The sequence below is a fragment of the Schistocerca serialis genome, chromosome 11 (assembly GCF_023864345.2).
Source record: "Schistocerca serialis cubense isolate TAMUIC-IGC-003099 chromosome 11, iqSchSeri2.2, whole genome shotgun sequence".
Taxonomy (NCBI): Eukaryota; Metazoa; Arthropoda; class Insecta; order Orthoptera; family Acrididae; genus Schistocerca; species Schistocerca serialis.
The window spans coordinates 110,118,207-110,137,156 of record NC_064648.1 but is presented as its reverse complement, the minus strand read 5'-3'; the positions used below and the strand labels follow the sequence as shown (position 1 = coordinate 110,137,156).

The 18,950-nt window shown below is 42.7% G+C and overlaps 1 protein-coding gene across 3 annotated transcripts in view; it reads right to left on the bottom strand.

Annotated features, from left to right (window-relative positions):
- Positions 1-251: 251 nt before the first annotated feature.
- The window catches only part of LOC126427166 (serine/threonine-protein phosphatase 6 regulatory ankyrin repeat subunit C-like), a 105,103-nt gene continuing 86,404 nt past the window's right edge, over positions 252-18,950 (bottom strand). For 2 of the 3 annotated variants that reach the window (XM_050089392.1, XM_050089391.1), the window contains exons 2-4: positions 13,937-14,086; positions 9,738-10,293; positions 252-1,126 (exon numbers count right to left, since the gene is read on the bottom strand). In XM_050089392.1, coding sequence (XP_049945349.1) covers positions 646-1,126; positions 9,738-10,282 — 1,026 coding nt within the window. In that variant the 5' untranslated portion in view covers positions 10,283-10,293; positions 13,937-14,086 and the 3' untranslated portion in view covers positions 252-645. The remainder of the gene's footprint in view (positions 1,127-9,737; positions 10,294-13,936; positions 14,087-18,950) is intronic. The other variant, XM_050089390.1, reaches the window with a different exon arrangement.

Sequence of the window (18,950 nt, the reverse complement as noted above, 5' to 3'; positions counted from 1 at the left end):
TAGTGAGATTTGCCATGGCCACATGAAGGTCATGAGATTTTAGATTGTGCTTTGCTTCTCTGTAGTTAAACGTGAACTGCTTTTACAATTCCAGATGACCAGCATATAAGATAATGTGAATAATACTACCAGTATGACATTATAATAAAATAAACGAGCTATTCCATTATCGCAGCAGATGCAGAAGTAGATACCATGATATATCAGAGAAACATATTCTTATCTTTTAATCTGGAAAGTTGGCTATATCCTTTTCTTTTATAAGAATTTACCTTATTTTTATTCTGTTGACAATGGAACTACAGCTGCATTATCACATAGGACCATGAACAATAATCATTCTAACAGTTGTATGATTGTGTTGCATTCTATCAAAATACAGAATTTCTTGTTTAATCATTTGTCCGTCAAGTCTGAATGTGGCAGGCACCTTGCATGAATGGCTGCTTAACCCCAATTGCCTCGCACACCACAGAATACAAAGTTTATGATAATGGCACCACTGTACGTGAGTCCTACTTAAAGGTGAGTACAAATGATGGACTGTAGAATTCACATTCGCATTCTGTATTTAGAACAATATCACAAACAGATGTAGTGAGTCATTTCAGCATCATTGCAGAGATGTTTGTTGCACTGAATCCTTCACGATAGCATCTCCACGAGCTGCTGCTTGCCGTTCTGCCTGGCGATGGCGCAGGGTTCGTGCCCGTGTGCGTCCCTGGCCTCAGTGTCAGCCCCTGCATCGATCAGCACGGCTGCCACCTTTGTGTGGCCGCATCTTGCTGCACAGTGCAGCGGCGTCCACCCATACTTATCCCTGGCATCGGGGTCAGCAGAGGAGTCCAGCAATCGCCGTGTCACAGCCACGTGACCCCGGTATGCAGCCCAGTGCAGCGGCGTGTTGTGCCTGCTGTCCCTCACATCCACCTCTGCTCCACCTTCCACCAGACATGTTACTGCCTCCAGGTGTCCCCTCTCAGCTGCCCAGTGCAGAGCAGTCCACATGTCCTCGTCCCTCGCCCCCACTTTCGCCCCTGTCGCGAGAAGCACCCTGAGCTCCTCCACCGCCCCCTCCTTAGCTGCCTGGATCAGTCCTCGGCTACTCTCCTTTCCAGGAAGGCTCCTGCACAAAACATAAAAATTCTCACACCTTCCTGAAAACACACACTTAATAAAGAAAACATACAACCAAAAATGTATACATATGTCCAACAACGACCCTACTATATTCCCCTTCTATCATACGAAACTCGTATATTAAGGTATAGTGGTTCTGTCTTCAACCATCATCCATTAAAAGTTTCTTTATGCAACCTCTCAAGATTTTCATCTGTCAAATTCCGACACGCTGATTCCTGTAACTCACTTTCTTTCAACTAGGTGTGCTGTTCCTTATCAGTCATTATATCCGCTAAAATAGATGCTTCAGGCAGCTTATTCTAGTTCTCGGTGAAACTATCAAAGATTACACACAAAACAATTTACATTTGCATGTTAAAGACTTTCCTGACATTAAAGCAAAATCCCTCAACCCTCTTATTGGTAAATTTGGTGAACTTATCAGCAAATCTAGCCAGCTTCTGTTTCACATAAAAGAAATTCATCGAAACACATTATATGTAACAATGGCATGTAATCTACTACCTCTCCATTGTGTGTGTGTGTGTGTGTGTGTGTGTGTGTGTGTGTGTGTGTGTGTGTGTGCGCGCGCGCAACTGAAGCCTCTAACAGTGTACAGTCTTCTACATGAACATATTTGAAAAAACGGGGAAACACCGACACACACAAAGTGTCACTTGTATCTGACATGTTCACTACAGTCATCCTAGAATAGAATACACACTGTAAAATGCGTGTGGCATGTGCCGGTAACTAAAATGTGGCAACTTCTGGACAAACAAAGCAAATAAATGATATGTACTTTTCTTATTCTGTCAAGAGATTTATTACAACTTATCAACATAATATTCATCTTCCATATGCTCAGCTCCATTCTGTTAAAATATCAAATGCGCACTAAAATGGTAATACGACTGTTCCAAATTAAAATAAATCCATGAAATGGAATGAAAAATTAATGAACTCTTACATACATCATGTACTCTCGATGAATAAGCTTTTTGAAAATTTATGTAACATTCCATAACCTGTCCTATTGAATAATGAGATAGACAATGTGAATCATGAACAAGTCTACAGTATTTAACAGCCCGCAAATCGTGATGACCCCCATAGTGCTTTACTAGGTCCACCAATGGTTGTGGTGGTGGTGGTGGTGGTGGTGGTGGTGGTGCTTGTGCTCCACTGCCTACCCCTGTTGTGTCCACTGGTTTACACGGACCAACAGTGACATTTACTACATAGTAGCAATGTTGCTACTTCATTTTACAACACAGAGTGCACAGAGATACCAAAATCAAGTTAAAGCATCGTGGTACTGTGTATGGTGAATAGACCCTGTTGTTTGGAATCTGAGGCTATGGTAAAGAGCAACTAAGTCACTTATTCTATGTCAAATGACATATCATGAGTAAGGGCAAAACGACTCATTTTTGCCTGATCAACTGACGTAATAAAACCATTTAAAATATTTACAAATACATTGCAATGGCATTACTAATAACATAAAAGAATTGGATCCCAATTCCTACCAAATTTTTTCAGTTTGTTAAAATATTTGTCCGAAAGACTACATGCCCATCATGGGATAAATAAGCCATGGAAAGGGCCATCAATATAGTAAACAAGAAAGAAATTGGCTGATTGAGAGCAGCCAGACAATTTGGTGTATCACAGGTGACTTTCGGAAGGCATGCCACAAATGAAGGGTCAGAGGTTTCGCCTACATTTGACGAGGGGTTTATGCAGGATATAGTGTCCCAAAGGAACTAGCTTACTAAGCTACAGAACAAAATAGTATCTCTCACAAATTTAATAAGGAGAAGAAAATTGCTGGCAGGACTGACTGAAAGGATTTATGACACACAATCCTGATTTATCTTTAAGGGAGCTGGAAGCTGCTACTTTGGCTTATGCAATGGTATTTAATAGAGTTCAGGTTAACAGATTTTACATGGTATATGAATGTCCTCAATAAAGAAGGAATTTCGCCAGCATGAATTTATCTGTACTTTCATGTGTGGACATGAGTCAAAAATTTTTTGCAATGACTGGAGAAACAAGTGGGGGTACCTACAATTGTTGAAAGAGGGTTGCACATTACAACATTAGCGTGCATGAATTCTGCTGCTAACTTTATACCTCCAGCTTTACTCTACCCCAGAAAAAACCGAAAGAGCAATTAACTGATGGAGTACCTATAAGAACTCTAGAAATAGGGCGAGAAAGTGGATAAATGGCTGGAGAAATTTTTCTAGTTTCATTAAGGTAAGCAAAGAGAATAAAGTGTTTATCACTGATGACGATAGCAGGAATCTCAAACATGTTCAAGTGCTGAAATGTGCCAATGAAAATGGAGCTTCTCTATTTTGCCTACTATCCCACTGTAATTGCCAACTTCAGCCAATACACGTTTGCGTTTTTGGGCCCATGAAGACCCATTATAATGAAGATTTCAAACCTCCTAGAAACACACCCAACGTCACCCAGTGCCAAATGCGTTAGCTCTTTGCCACTGCATAAGGTATAGAAGCCTGTGTGGTTTATACTAAGAGTGGATTTCCTAAGGTTGCTTGACTCACTCCAGATCACACTGTTGCTGCCCTCTCGTTCGCCTGCATCACTTAGCTAGCTGAAATGTCCACACGCAAAAAGGGAGGCTAAGTCAAGGGAAAGTGAAAGTACCACTCAAGCAGGGCTGGGCTTCAGTTCTTAGTCAGCAGAATCCACCCTCTTTTGCACAAGGCTAACTATGCAGGGCCTGTGGGTGCCCGGGCACCATTCTACCTCGCCGCCATCACTGAGTACCTAGCAGCTGAGTGCTTGAGCTGGATGGAGTCGTAGCCTGCAACAATAAGACATACGTCACCCTGCACCACTTGGACCTGCAATCTGCAACAATAAGATGCACAATAAGCTGCCCTCTGGCATCACCACATAGGCTTTTGTCCTGCCCAACATCCAAGCCATCCTGTTGCCAAAGGAGAGTGAGAAGAAGGCATAAACGGCGGCCGCCTCTCTGGCTCATGGGACACACAGTGCTGCATGCTCCCTGTATGCAATGGGCTCGGCCGGCAGCTTGGACGAAAACAATCTTCGCCTGTACATGGTGACCAAAATTCACATCCACCTAGGTGCGACAACGAATATTCCAATTTTCCTGCATGTTCACATGTTTTACAGAATATTTCACCATCTGAAGAGGAATACTTCCACAAACAGCTTTCAGACTTGTAAAAGATAGCTCTAGATGACTCAAGGCACCATTTGATGAAGTATTTCCAGTTCATGCTGCAGTACAATGCTCATTAAAGACATGTAAAATAACTCTGGTTTCTTCTGGCTTTCTGAGCAGCTGTACCAACAACAAGCTTCTAGAAGAGAAAGTGCACCAGTGAAAATTAACTGAGGATTGATATATGTCGACAACCCTGCAAAAGAAAATAGTTAAGCAGGGTGGAAGCCTATAACTCAGATCTCAGTGCAGATGAAGATGACTGTGTTTGTATGTAGTGCACTATCTTCTCCCATTCAAGACCAGGGGAATCGTGCATTAAATATACTAGATGTAAGGTATGGGCTCACAGTATGCTGATATCCCAGCTACAGTTATGAATTTTGTGAGAAATCTTTTAAGACCTTAGAAACATATGCATGGATATGTATTAAACCCTCAAGACGTTTTGGCTTAGGGTGTTTACTATTTCAGAAAATTGTGCACTATCATTTTGTCCCTATTGTAAGTATAAAATGACACATGGGCATAGTTTCTTGTCTTAATTTTTTCTTAATATTGTAGTTTCATGTTTAATGATCTGTAATCATTTTTGTGTATGTCCTGGATTTTGAAGTGTTTACATAATAAAAAATGATTAAATTTTTTGAATAAAAACAAAACATTAAAATAGTATGTCATTTCTGGAACTGTTCCCTACAGCATTACAGGTCACTAAGGAACCAATGAGAAAGGAAGTTCTGGAAAGAAAGCAAAATGGTTGCTGGAAAAGTGTGAGCATTCAAGATCAAGAGTTAGAAAGGAATTCCGTTGTTAAAAGCAGAGCAGAGCAAGGATAGAAACAGTATAGTGAAGACCTCTATGAGTGAAAGGAACTATCAGATGACATGACACAAGAAAAAATGGTCATCAAATAACAAAACATAGGGGACTCAGTATTAGAACTTAAGAAAAGCTTTGGAATACTTGCACACAAACAAGACAATCTGGTTGGATAATATTACTTTGGAATTTCTATGACATTTGGTGAAAGTGACACCCATATGACTGTTCAAGTTGGTTGCACAACCTATGACAAGGGACATACAAGCAGACCTTCAGAAAAAAATGTCATGCAGATACTATAGAAGCAGGCAAAGGCCAATAAGTGAAGACTTCCACACAATCAGCTTGGCAACTCATGCATCCAAATTTATGACGAGAACAACATACAATAGAATGGTAAGGAAAATTTAAGATCTATTATATAGTCTGATAAGTTTGGATTTAGGAAAGATAAAGGCCTCAGAGAGGCACTTGCACTTGGTAATGGAAGCAATATTTACCAAAAATAAAGGAATGTTCATTTGATTAGTCTATCTTTAGGAAGCTTTGGCAGTGTAAAATGGTGCAACTCGTAGAAAATCCTGAAAAATAGTTTAATAAATAGGGGAAATGCAGGTAATATATAGTTATATACAATAATCGACAGGGAAAAATAGGAATGGAAGAAAGAGGAACTAATCCAAAATATGCTAGAAATGGTTCACCCTAATCGTTTCAAACTAAAATCGAGGTATCACTGCTGCAACTTAAGAGAATCAGGAACAGAATTAAAATTCAGAATGAAAGGATTCGCTGATGGTGTTGTTATCATTAGCAAAAGAGAAAGAATTAATCAACAGAGCGGTTGAATGGAATGAACAGTCTAATGAATACAGCATTAGGATTTACAATCAAAAGAAAGATGAATGTATTGGGTAGTAGTAGAAATAACATTGATAACATAGTTATGAAAATTAAGGACCACACTAGCAACCAACATAGACATGAGGGACAATGAAAGTTGCTCCACCAGGGTAATACGACATTCCTCAGAAAACAAGATTACAAATACCAAACACAGAGCTTAATCTGTAGAAGAAGTATCTGAGAATGTACATCTGGAGCTGAGTAGTGAATGAAAATGAATCGTGGGCTGTGAGAAAAGCAAGAAAAGAGAATACCACATTCAGAATGGGAGGCTATAGAAAGATGTGAACTGATAAAGGAACTGTGGAAGTTCTCCACAAAACAGGTGAGGATACTCATATGTGGGAAACTGTGACAAGAAGAAGGGACAGAGTAATAGTATGTGAAGACATCAGGGAATAACAGCCATGGTACTACAGGGAGCCGTATTGTTACTCTCATGTGAAGAAACTCAGTTCCTCCCCCCACCCCCATATCTCCCATAAACGTAGGTGGTGCTATCAGCACTAAATTTCTTGGAACAGCCAGAAAAGTAATCTATAACAGGTAGAGTTTCTGCTCTATATGTGCGTCAATGCTGGGACAGGCTGTTATGCAAAACTGCAGCGGCGCGACCAAGGTGCTCCATATCTTGAGGAGCTGAGGCAGAAGAGGCCTTTTCCACTTTCTTCTGATTTGACTCTTTAAGATCGTGTTTATTGTTACCAGTAGATATTTAATTCAGAATTCTAGGAAACTGTCCCCTCTCTCATTCTTTCCAATAATCTTATAATGTCTCTTAACTATTTCTTTTTACCTTCCCCTATTACAGCAACCCAATGATTATTAGTTGTTTCTCTCTTTTTACATACAGAGATACCTATTCACTATTGTTGTATACTCTCTTCCTGTCACTTGATTTTCTGGGAGTGACAATGGCTTCCAAAAGTGAATAATTGTTGCTATTGTTTTGCTAATTATGACACAAGTAAATCACTGAACTCTTCAAAATTACTCCTGGGTTGCTATTCAGCGTTGACCTTTTCCTCAACTTCCTCATCCTGTTGATATCGTCACATTCCTCTAAAAGGCCATCCTTCTTTCCATTTCAATTCGCTGATCACGTTAAATCTAGATTCAGGCACCATATTTTCTTTTTCATATTTCCCAGCCTTCCTACAACTCCCCCCTTTCCCCCTCACCACTCCAATTGAGGATCTTTGGGACTACCTCGAGTGTGCTGTTCATGTCATGGATTCTAAACTGAGAAGCCTAGTGCAGCTGGCCTGTCTGTACCTTCCAGAAACTCATTGATTCTCTTCCCACATACGTTGTGCTGCCAAAGGATCTTATTCAGGTCTTTGACAGGTTGTCACATTAATGCGATTAGATAGTATATTCATGGGTGATGTGTTTCGAAAACAGCTTCTTTAAAGAAAATGTAGAGCAATTTTAATATATTTCGTGTTTCAAACATGAATTTTCATGTCATGCTAACCAAACAAGAGAGAACCAGGCTGAATAATTAACAATAGGGGCTAGAAGTTAATTATCAATGATCTAGGAAGTGCAGCCAATTTAACCAAAAGAGAAAATTTCTAGTAAGTAAAATTCACAAAGTATTGCATAAATATTTAAGTCTAGCCAAAAATTTTATTAGCTATCAGAAATTCAGGGGAATATATAAGTAAGTGGCGTGGAACAAATGGAAGTTAAATATCAGTGACTCTTCAATGTTCTGGTTATCAGAGAAGGTACAGCAGCAGCAATGGGTAGGGTAGAGAAGGCCATCAGCAGCACCCTATCTGAAGGAAATCCTGTGGTATTTACTGGACAGTTTTGTGGAGATACAGAAAACTTGAAAGACAGGCAAACAAATATGACGCCTTTTCATCAAGGAAGCAAGCAAAGCATGTTGACCACTAAACCCCTTCTGTGGGAGTCAGTGTTACGTGTGATCTGCATGATGGCTGAACAGAGAGAAACAATATGGGGAGACTCCACACTGTATGGGAGCACCCAGAGCTGCCGTTAGGCCTGGGTTCTTATCCTTTGAGCTGGTCACAGGTTGCATGCATAATGATCAACCTCACATGGGTGCACAGACGCTCACGTCACCTTCTTTTCTGCGAATCTTCTATACAAGACATTAATGAGGAACTGTTTCATCTGCTGTGCCTTAAATGTAGTTAAAAAGTTTTCCTGTACCGTCTAAAGACAATAAAGGATTGTGCTGAGAAAATTATTTTCAGATTGTAAACACCGAGTTCGGAATAGCAATTGCTCTGACTATCTACTTTAGATGAACTGATTTCCTCAGGTCTATATTAGCTACATCATCTATCGAAAACTGTAAATATGTTGTTGCTCAACATGATCTGTGCTACAGTAGGCTACTTTGTACCAGGTGCTGGTTATGAGTGACACACTTAGTCATCATCTTTTCTTGTGTTTACGCAACGTGACACTATTGTTAGGTATTTTACTGCAAGTAGCAGTTGCAGAAGACACACTAAACCGCTTTAAACTCTACTTTAAGCAAACAGGATTTTAGTGACCTGTACAGTGCACAGAATGAGGCCTGAGGCACAGCTCGTCTTGGCCCCAAACTAGATACATCACTGCTTCGGCTTATGTGCTGAACAACACATCTTTGTGCCCACAGCAAAATGACTGATGCTGTATACAAAGAGTTTGTACCTTTGTTGAGATACCTGATGGAGAAAGCCATAGGGCAACGTTTTGTACACATGCAATTTAATAGTGACAACAAATAAGGAGGGTCTGTTTAAAGGTCAAAATTTTTGAAGCTATGAAAACTTGGGCTATTTCATGACATCTGCTGGTAAACACTGTTAAATTTAGAGATATGTCTGAATGTGACAAAACTGCCTGTTGGCTTCTATCTCTGTTTCTTTGGCCGATGTTCGTCTGATGATTTTACTGATGTTACGGCAGCATGAGTGGCTGGCATTGTCAAAGCTACACCCTCCATTGCCGGTGATGAACTGGAGCCGAGCTCACAGCCAGAGACCATATGTACCTGTTGCATCAATGTCTGGGGGCTTTTCCATGGTCATTTCCGGTGCTACCTGCGACGGTCGTTCGCTGCATGACAGGAATCCAGGATCCGTTTACCTTAAGGCTTTCCGCTTTCTTGTTGAAGCCATTCACGTGTTTTTATATTTCTACAGCTTCTCTGACTAAGCGGCTGATTTCTCAAGCTGGCCCAATCTGCAATGTCTCTTATGTTCTTTCATCCTGGTAATGATTGATCGTCCAGTCATCCCGTCTGCGGCAGCGAGGTGGGCTCCAGTTCACCACTGGCAGTGGAGGGTGAAGCTTTGACAATGTCAGCCACTCGTGCTGGCGAAACGTCAGTAAAATCATCAGACGAACATCGGCCAAAGAACTCGAGATAGAAGCCAGTAGCCAGTTTGTCAACAAGTGGTGACGAAAGCCTTAACAATTCTCTTTGAATCTGCCAGGCAACAAAAGTATTCTGAGGTAGCAGCAAATGGCTGTTGTAGGCATCAATGAGGCTGCATTTTACAGGACAGAGACATCTATACAAACTCAGTGGCAAACATTATAGCCTTGAACACACACAGACACACACACACTCAGATATGGTGACAGAGTGCAGGTGATCATCTTGTGTCGCACTTACCTGGTTTCTGTTAGTGGCCCACCGAGCAACTGACTCACTTTGACCACCTCATCAGGGTGGTTGAGGACCGCATCGGCCCAACCCGCTGTGGCAAACACCAGCGAGTTGGCTTTTATGAAGGCGACAGCGACCTCTGCGAGGCTGGGACAGGAGTGCCTCACTGCCAGCACTGCCGTGCGCGCCGCGTTCTCTGCTGACAGCTGACTGGCCAGCTGCTCCTCACACTGGACCTTCAGCCCCCACACGCCGTACCTGTCTGCAGCTGCCAGCAGCTGTGGGGCCATGCGGGGCATCTCGGGAGCATGGAGGGAGTTCATGTAGGCCAGCAGCTGGTGCAGCACCGGGCCCTCGACGTCGGGGACGGTGACCACACTGCTGCTGGCCTCCGGCGTGTCCTGGCAGAGCATGGCGGCGAACACGGGGCTCCTGTCTGCCAGGACGGCCCTGTGCGCCACCAGCCGCGTGTCCCCGGCCACCAGAGTCACCGTGTCCCCTTCCCCAGCATCCGTAGCAGCAGCCTCTTGCACCTCCTTGGCGGCTGCCATTGTGAATGTTTCTGAAACAAGGCATCACTTAACAGCCATTTGCCCTTACACAGCACCGTAAATTCATGTATTAGGCATAGGTGATCTGTGCTCAGCAGCAGCGGGTAAATATCGCCCATTACATGTCAATCACAACTGCATGACATCCTTCCATAGCCACAGGTGATAGCCACGTGTCTTCAACAATACAATATCAAACACCTGTATTTCCCACAAGAAGTCGACAGAAAGGGGTGAAGACACTATTTCTGTAATTTCTAGTCGCAGTACAGTGTTACAAAACAATGAAGGTTTTAAATATGGAGATCAGGAGCAATACAAACAAGGCCTGGCGAATCTATAGCTCATAATCACTCCCGGTATTTAGGAAATTGCTAGTAATTACCTTTCCTGTTCCACTCCCAAGTAGAGCGACAGTGAAACAAGTACTAAAATGTAGACTTTCACGGGCGGAAATATCATGTACATTATAATTGTCCGTGCTGTTATGCCATGGTCGGTTGATGAATTCTGTGTCAATTCCCAACGTTTCGTCTCCGACTGCGGGAGACATCTTCAAGAGGGTCAGTAGCTTGATGGAAGGTCCAACACACCCACTGGCTCGCTACTGACTGTACTGGGTGTGTTGGACCTTCCATCAAGCTACTGACCCCCTTGAAGATGTCTCCCGCAGTCGGAGACGAAACGTTGGGAATTGACACAGAATTCATCAATCGACCACGGCATAACAGCCCGGATAATTATAATGGACAGTGAAACAAGTGTCTATATGCCTCCTTATGAGTCCTAATTCCTAGCATCTTATCTTTGGGTCCTTACGCTAAATGTACGCTGGTAGCAGCAGAATCGTTCTGCTGTCAGCTGCCAAAGCCAATTCTCTACGTATTCTCAATGGTGTTCCTTGAAAGAACATCAGCTGCCCCCCAGGGATTGACATTTGAGTTTCCACAGCAGCTCTGTAACATTTTCTTCAAACCTATTGCTACCAAATGTTAGAAGCCTGCCTCAATTTCTTTGATGCCCTTCCTTCAATCCGACCCGGTGACGATCAACACTCACGCAGTACCCAAGAATAAGTCGCATTACTGTTCCATAGACAACTACTTTACAGGTTATTTACACATTCCTAAAATGTACTGAGTACTCGCCATCCCTTCTACCCTACTTACGTGCTCGTTCTATTTCATATCGCTTTTGCAGCGTTACTCCAGGATATTTAATCGACGTGACTGTCAAACAGCACACTTCTAATGCTGTAGTGGAGCACTACTGGATAGTTTTTCCTACTCATCTGCCATAGCTTAGATATTTCTACGTTTAAAGGTAGCTTTCATTCATTATACAAACAAGAAATTTCGTCTAAGTCACCTTGTACATTGCTAAGTCACTCAAAAACACCACCTTTCTGTACCTCAGCATCATCAGCGAATAGCTGCAGATTGCTGCCCACGCTGTCTGCCAGGGTTCAAGGATTCTACAGCAGACGAATGTTGAGAACATTGATCTGTAATTTTGCAGATTCGTTTTTTTATTCTGGTTATATGGATGCATTTTTTTCCAGTCGCTTGTAATTTTGTGCTAGACAAGAGATTCGCGACAAATGAAAGCTAAATTAGGGGCCTATGCCGTATATCGGGTGTCTCCAAACATTTTAGCCTAACGGCCACACTGGCTGTTCCGCTAAATCCCAAGGGCAAGACCTGGCTACAGCCTCTAAGTTTTCCTGAGGCCTGATACAAGTATTGCTCTGCTCACCTCGGTACAATTCAGTTTTTGTGACGCTTATCACTGTCGTCATTGTTTACGAGCTGACAGTGGCACTGCAGTTGCCATTACGCAATGAACAGCTGTTATTGCTTGAAATCTGGGAGGGAACAAAATGTGTAAGACTCTGTGAGTAATCACATTGAAGTCGGAAACGAAATATCAAGGAAAAATAGGAAACATTAACGGAAAGGAAGAAAAGCTGTTAACAGTGTTAAAAACAATATAGCAGGTCGCCTTGGCTGGCTGACTGCAGTAATAAAAATGGATGAGCCAGCCACTGCCACACACTAAAATACCCAGCCTAAGAGCAAAAGGCAAGAGAAACACAAATGCTGAAAAGATGAATACCAAGTCGAATAGACAGCACCAGAGGGGGCGGGGATGAGTTAAAATGCAGGTAGGGTGAAGGTTCAAATGGTGCAAATGGCTCTGAGCACTATGGGACTCAACTGCTGTGGTCATCAGTCCCCTAGAACTTAGAACTACTTAAACCTAACAAACCTAAGGACATCACATGCATCCATGCCCGAGGCAGGATTCGAACCTGCGACCGTAGCAGTCGCACGGTTCCTGACTGCGCGCCTAGAACCGCGAGACCACCGCGGCCGGCCTAGGGTGAAGGGATGGAAGACTAGGCCACATGCCAACCCTTAGACTGAATGTTAAAATCCTCCTCTCGAACAAAACTTGAAGCTAGGTCGGCTGTTCAGGCACTGCCACCTAACACTGCAGGCAGTGCGCCAGGAAGGTTAAAGGTCCGTCTCAGGGCGGCTAAATCTGGACAGTCTTATTGGACTGTCCAGAACCACAGCGACACTTTGGTGGGTCCTCGCAACGTAGGTGACCGTCAGCCAGCCAAGTATGTCCGATGAGGAGCCTGCAAAGGACGATGTAGTCGTCTCCTTTACCATTCGTAGCTTATTCAGTAGAGTCAGGGAGCAGCATTCTGTATACCAGAGCCCCAAAACTTTGCGGCATAATAATGAACCGAACAACAGATTCCGGTAGGCCGATCTCCAGACTTTACAATTAGTCTATCTGGCTAGACTTTCAGCAAATTCATTTCCCAGGATTCCGACGTTACCTGGGGTCCATAGAAAGACTGATCGTCCACGTTGTTTGAGGATGTAAACAGACTCTTGGATGACCGTTAGCAAAGGATGGCGATGATAGCACTGGTGGAGAGCTTGTGAGGTGCTCAAGGGGTCGCTACAAATGAAGGACTTCTGATGCAGGGACAGATATGCTCAAGGGCGCGAGAGAAGGCTACCAGCACTGCAGTGGAAACACTGCGGCCATCTTGCAAGGAGCGCTGTTCAGTATGTCGTGCATGAGCGTAAACGAACCCAACATGACCATCAACCTTCGAGCGGTCCGTGTATACTACCACTGAAATGGGTACACTTCAAGAGAAACAGGCGACAGAGAGCCGCGGAGTGAACCGAGACTTTTGAGACTAGTGAGAGGACTAGAGGAAGCTGCAGCCGAGGTACAGACCTTGGAGGTGTACGTGAGTGGACCTGGAAGAGAGGTGGTGGAGGAGAAGACGAGTTCAGAGAGAAAGCACCGGACACCCAGTTTCTGTTCACCTATGGGAAGCATCCAGGTCATTTCATTGCCACGTTGATAGCCGATGCACGTGCTGCGCTTTACACATTGTTACAACTACTTCTGACAGTGTTAAATGTATGGCGGTGACGTCTTCCGAGGAGTACAAAGGTGCAGTAGTATAGCACCATGTTGTATTCAACATGTGCCACCCGAAAAGCAAAATGTAATGGACTATTGTGTTTTGCCACTGCTGTTTCTTAGTGAAGATACAGTGAGTTTAGCACTGAGTAATTTAATTTAAATTGCCTTAACGCTAAATTCAATGCAATTGCTTACTCAGAACCCAATTTTTGCATCAGCTCCGCAAACTGTTGATTCGCAATTTAGCGATTTTTATGAAGATGGTTGCTGGAATTTAATCTCCCACTCACACAGTTTGACCAGCTGCAGAAGTTTGCTCATGTCCTTCCCTTCCGCTTTGTTGACCTGTGAAGAAAAATGCTGCTAAGTGAAACAGACAAAAATATTTACAGATGTAAATTAAGTGATGAGCAGCATTCGAAGTCCTGCTGATGATTCCCACTAGTAAACTTGATTCACAACCATAGACAATTGTGAGTGGTGGTGGTGGTTTGGTTTCTAGGGCGCTCAACATCCATCTTTTTGACATTCCAGTCTCCCCATTTTGCTGAATGATGATGAAATGGTGAGGAGAACAGGAACACCCAGTCTCTGGGCAGAAAAAAATCCGCCGATCTAGCCGGTAATCGAACGTGAGACCCTGTGATAGACAGGTTCCAATACTAACCACTAGACCACGAGCTGTGGACAGTTGTAAGTGGGATGTTACAATTACATAAATTTTATTAATCATAATTACAATGCTTAATTTCATTATGTTTATTGAATTACGTTACTTAGGTACAGTAAAGTTTCAGGAAGTGTCATAATTAATTACAATTAAAGTGTTCATTTACACGATATATATGCCATTAGTTAATTTGTACTTTAATTGGTGGTAGAATAAAAGTAAATGATTATTGCACGATTAAGTTTCATCGTAACTTCGCTTAATGAGCATGATGCATTTCTAAATCTCACTCAATTAACCCTCTTTAAGTGCAACAGTTTTTCGTAGGAATCCATGCAGAATAGGTCAATACGTTCCATTCCGAAAATATAGGTACCCAAAAAGACATAATACAGTAATATAATTTATTTGTAGTACAGTATATCGTGTTTCAGAAGAATGATGTCTCATGATATTTGTTAATGACTGTGGCTGTAAACTTGTCGACAAAGGGAAATAGCATATTCATATTTCGCATAGCTACTGTCTTATGGTTATCTTAAATGAATTCGTGTCAGTTAACGATCAAAAATCCTTGCCCTTGCATCGTAGCAGAAGCAGTCCCAATCTTTGGCGCGAGGCGAATCGCGACCGGTACTTCTGGCTGAACGAAAACAGGCGGCACCGTCGGAGCTTCCATCCACTTCACAGAGCGCGGTGGTCTGCAGGTACGGCTGTCATCAGTCCAGATACGTCAGGACCGTCACTGGTACGGACCTCCCCCTCCGACACCCCTGACAAGAGGAAATTTATGTCCCCATTTTGCAAAATACTCTTAACGAGCTCGGCTGACGTACTGACGCAACACCATCTCTTAGCGCAACACATAAATGCAGCCTCAATTCCTCTCTATGTCTACAAGTTTATGTTGATAAGATCATCTCACAGATGGCGTTGCATGTTCTGTATCCTGTATTGCCGATGCAAGCACCTTCTAGCTGCAGCACTGTCATTCGAGGTAATACCAGAAATCTCCAGTAGTACGGGGCTGCAACTATACAAGCAGCGCCACACGGAAAAATCGGCCAGTTCCCATTTGCAATCTGATAAGACGGTTCTTCCTAAACGTAATACGAACAACGTGTGCGAGTTGGTAATGTATAGTCACGTGTACGGTGACGAAAGTGTTGTCGACTTTTTACCGCCTAGTTACCTTATCACAGCTAAAAAATGTCTGGAAAAAGTGTGTCACTTTTCGAATGACTACACAAAAAAGCGGTCTTTTGTCAAGAAAGGACGTGCAGATCAGGCAGAGCTGAGAGCTTCGTTGCTGTTTCATCTCAGTAACTCACGGAGGTTAGCCAGACGTGAGGCATCCACCTTTCTACGAAGAATCTTACCAATAGATTCGCGGTAGCATCGACATCAAAGCACGTGGCTACATTTATGGTGTAAGATGATACTGAGGAAGAATTACTCGTTGCTGCTGCGGCACTAACAGCAGCTTACGAAGTTGTCACGCATCGTCAGCCCTTCAGTTCTCTTGACTGTGACGTAAAAGTGAATGCCTCAATGTATCCCGACTACAAAGTCGCAGCAAAGCAGTCTACTGCCACAACCAAAGCTATAGCGATTGTTAAAAATATTATCGCACCACACTCCGTGTATGAACGCACAAAACATTCGCAGACAGTTTAATCTTAGAACACTGGCACCGACGCATCGAACCAGGAGGCCGAAAAGGTGTTTCCTTTAGTTGACCACTACTTAGCTGAAACTGACAGAATCCAAAAGAAGCTGTTCAAGTTTGAGTCACGTAATAACGAACATCGGAGACAATTGCAAAGTTTTCTTTAGACCCTTTAAGACAACTGCAAATTCCATCGGATAAATTAATCGCTTTAGTGGAGGCAATACCAATAACTTCGGAAACCTTCATCTACGCGCTCAGCGGAATGTGTTTCACCAAATTAAGGAGCGACTAGGAGACAATGTAGAGGGAACTGGATGGCCTGCCCGTATTCTCCACAGTACTAGTATCAAGCGCTGCTGCAATCTTATCTCTAGACATTGAAACAACCGTCGTGAAAATACGTAATTGTGTTTCAATACACTCTGGGAGGACAAGTTGAGAAAGTTCTGCTTATACGTTGATGTAAATCATGAAACTCTTCTATCTCATTGAAAAGCAAGATGGCTCTTGTTAATGCCCGCAGTTGAGAGAATTCTTAACTTTTGGACAATTTTTTGAAGCCAAAGAGGCCACTTGAAGTAATTTGATTTTTCAGTAATCCCATGCGCGAAATTTATTTCACGTTACTACAGTCAAACTTGGCTCATCATCATCATTTAAGACTGATTATGCCTTTCAGCGTTCAGTCTGGAGCATAGCCCCCCTTATACAGTTCCTCCATGATCCCCTGTTCAGTGCTAACATTGGTGCCTCTTCTGATGTTAAACCTATTACTTCAAAATCATTCTTAACCAAATCCAGGTACCTTCTACTCGGTCTGCCCCGACTCCTCCTACCCTCTTCTGCTGAATCCATGAGTCTCTTGGGTAACCTTGCTTCTCCCATGCGTGTAACATGACCCCACCATCTAAGCCTGTTCGCCCTGACGGCTACATCTATAGAGTTCATTCCCAGTTTTTCTTTGATTTCCTCATTGTGGACACCCTCCTGCCATTGTTCCCATCTACTAGTACCTGCAATCATCCTAGCTACTTTCATATCCGTAACCTCAACCTTGTTGACAAGGTAACCTGAATCCACCCAGCTTTCGCTCCCATACAACAAAGTTGGTCGAAAGATTGAACGGTGCACAGATAACTTAGTCTTGGTACTGACTTCCTTCTTGCAGAAGAGAGTAGATCGCAGCTGAGCGCTCACTGCATTAGCTTTGCTACACCTCGCTTCCAGTTCTTTCACTATGTTGCCATCCTGTGAGAATATGCATCCTAAGTACTTGAAACCGTCCACCTGTTCTAACTTTGTTCCTCCTATTTGGTACTCAATCCGTTTATATTTCTTTCCCACTGACATTACTTTCGTTTTGGAGATGCTTATCTTCATACCATAGTCCTTACATTTCTGATCTAGCTCTGAAATATTACTTTGCAAACTTTCAATCGAATCTGCCATCACAACTAAGTCATCCGCATATACAAGACTGCTTATTTTGTGTTCACATATCTTAATCTCACCCAGCCAGTCTATTGTTTTCAACATATGATCCATAAATAATATGAACAACAGTGGAGACAGGTTGCATCCTCGTCTTACCCCTGAAACTACTCTGAACCATGAACTCAATTTACCGTCAACTCTAACTGCTGCCTGACTATCCATGTAAAGACCTTTAATTGCTTGCAAAAGTTTGCCTCCTATTCCATAATCTTGTAGAACAGACAATAACTTCCTCCTAGGAACCCGGTCATATGCCTTTTCTAGATCTGTAAAGCATAGATACAATTCCCTGTTCCACTCATAACACTTCTCCATTATTTGCCGTAAGCTAAAGATCTGGTCCTGACAACCTCTAAGAGGCCTAAACCCACACTGATTTTCATCCAATTGGTCGTCAACTAATACTCGCACTTTCCTTTCAACAATACCTGCGAAGATTTTACCCACAACGCTGATTAAAGAAATACCTCTGTAGTTGTTACAATCTTTTCTGTTTCCATGTTTAAAGATTGGTGTGATTACTGCTTTTGTCCAGTCTGATGGAACCTGTCCCGACTCCCAGGCCATTTCAATTATCCTGTGTAGCCATTTAAGACCTGACATTCCACTGTATTTGATGAGTTCCGACTTAATTTCATCCACCCCAGCCGCTTTATTGCACTGCAATCTATTGACCGTTTTTTCCACTTCCTCAAATGTGATCCTATTTCCATCATCATTCCTATCCCATTTTACCTCAAAATCTGAAACATTACTGATCGCATTTTCACCTACACTGAGCAACTCTTCAAAATATTCCCTCCATCTGCCCAAGGCATCCACAGGATTCACCAGCAGTTTTCCTGACCTGTCCAAAATACTTGTCATTTCCTGCTTACCTCCCTTTCGAAGACTGCTAATTACACTCCAGAATGGTTTTCCAGCAGCTTGACCCATAGTCTCCAACCTGTTTCCAAAGTCTTCCCACGATTTCTTCTTCGATGCTGCAATTATCTGTTTGGCTTTGTTTCTTTCTTCAACATAACTTTCTCTATCTACCTGGGTTCTGGTATGTAGCCATTTTTGATACGCCTTCTTTTTCCTTTTACAGGCTGCCTTGACTGTATCATTCCACCAAGCTGTTTGCTTCATCCTACTTTTACACACTACTGTTCCAAGACATTCTTTAGCCACTTCTAGTACTGTGTCCCTGTACCTTGTCCATTCCTTTTCCAATGACTGTAATTGACTACATTCAACTAACTGGTACCTTTCTGAGATCGCTGTTATGTACTTGTGCCTGATTTCCTTATCCTGAAGTTTCTCCACTCTTATCCTCCTACATATGGACCTGACCTCCTGCACTTTCGGCCTCACAATCCCAATTTCACTGC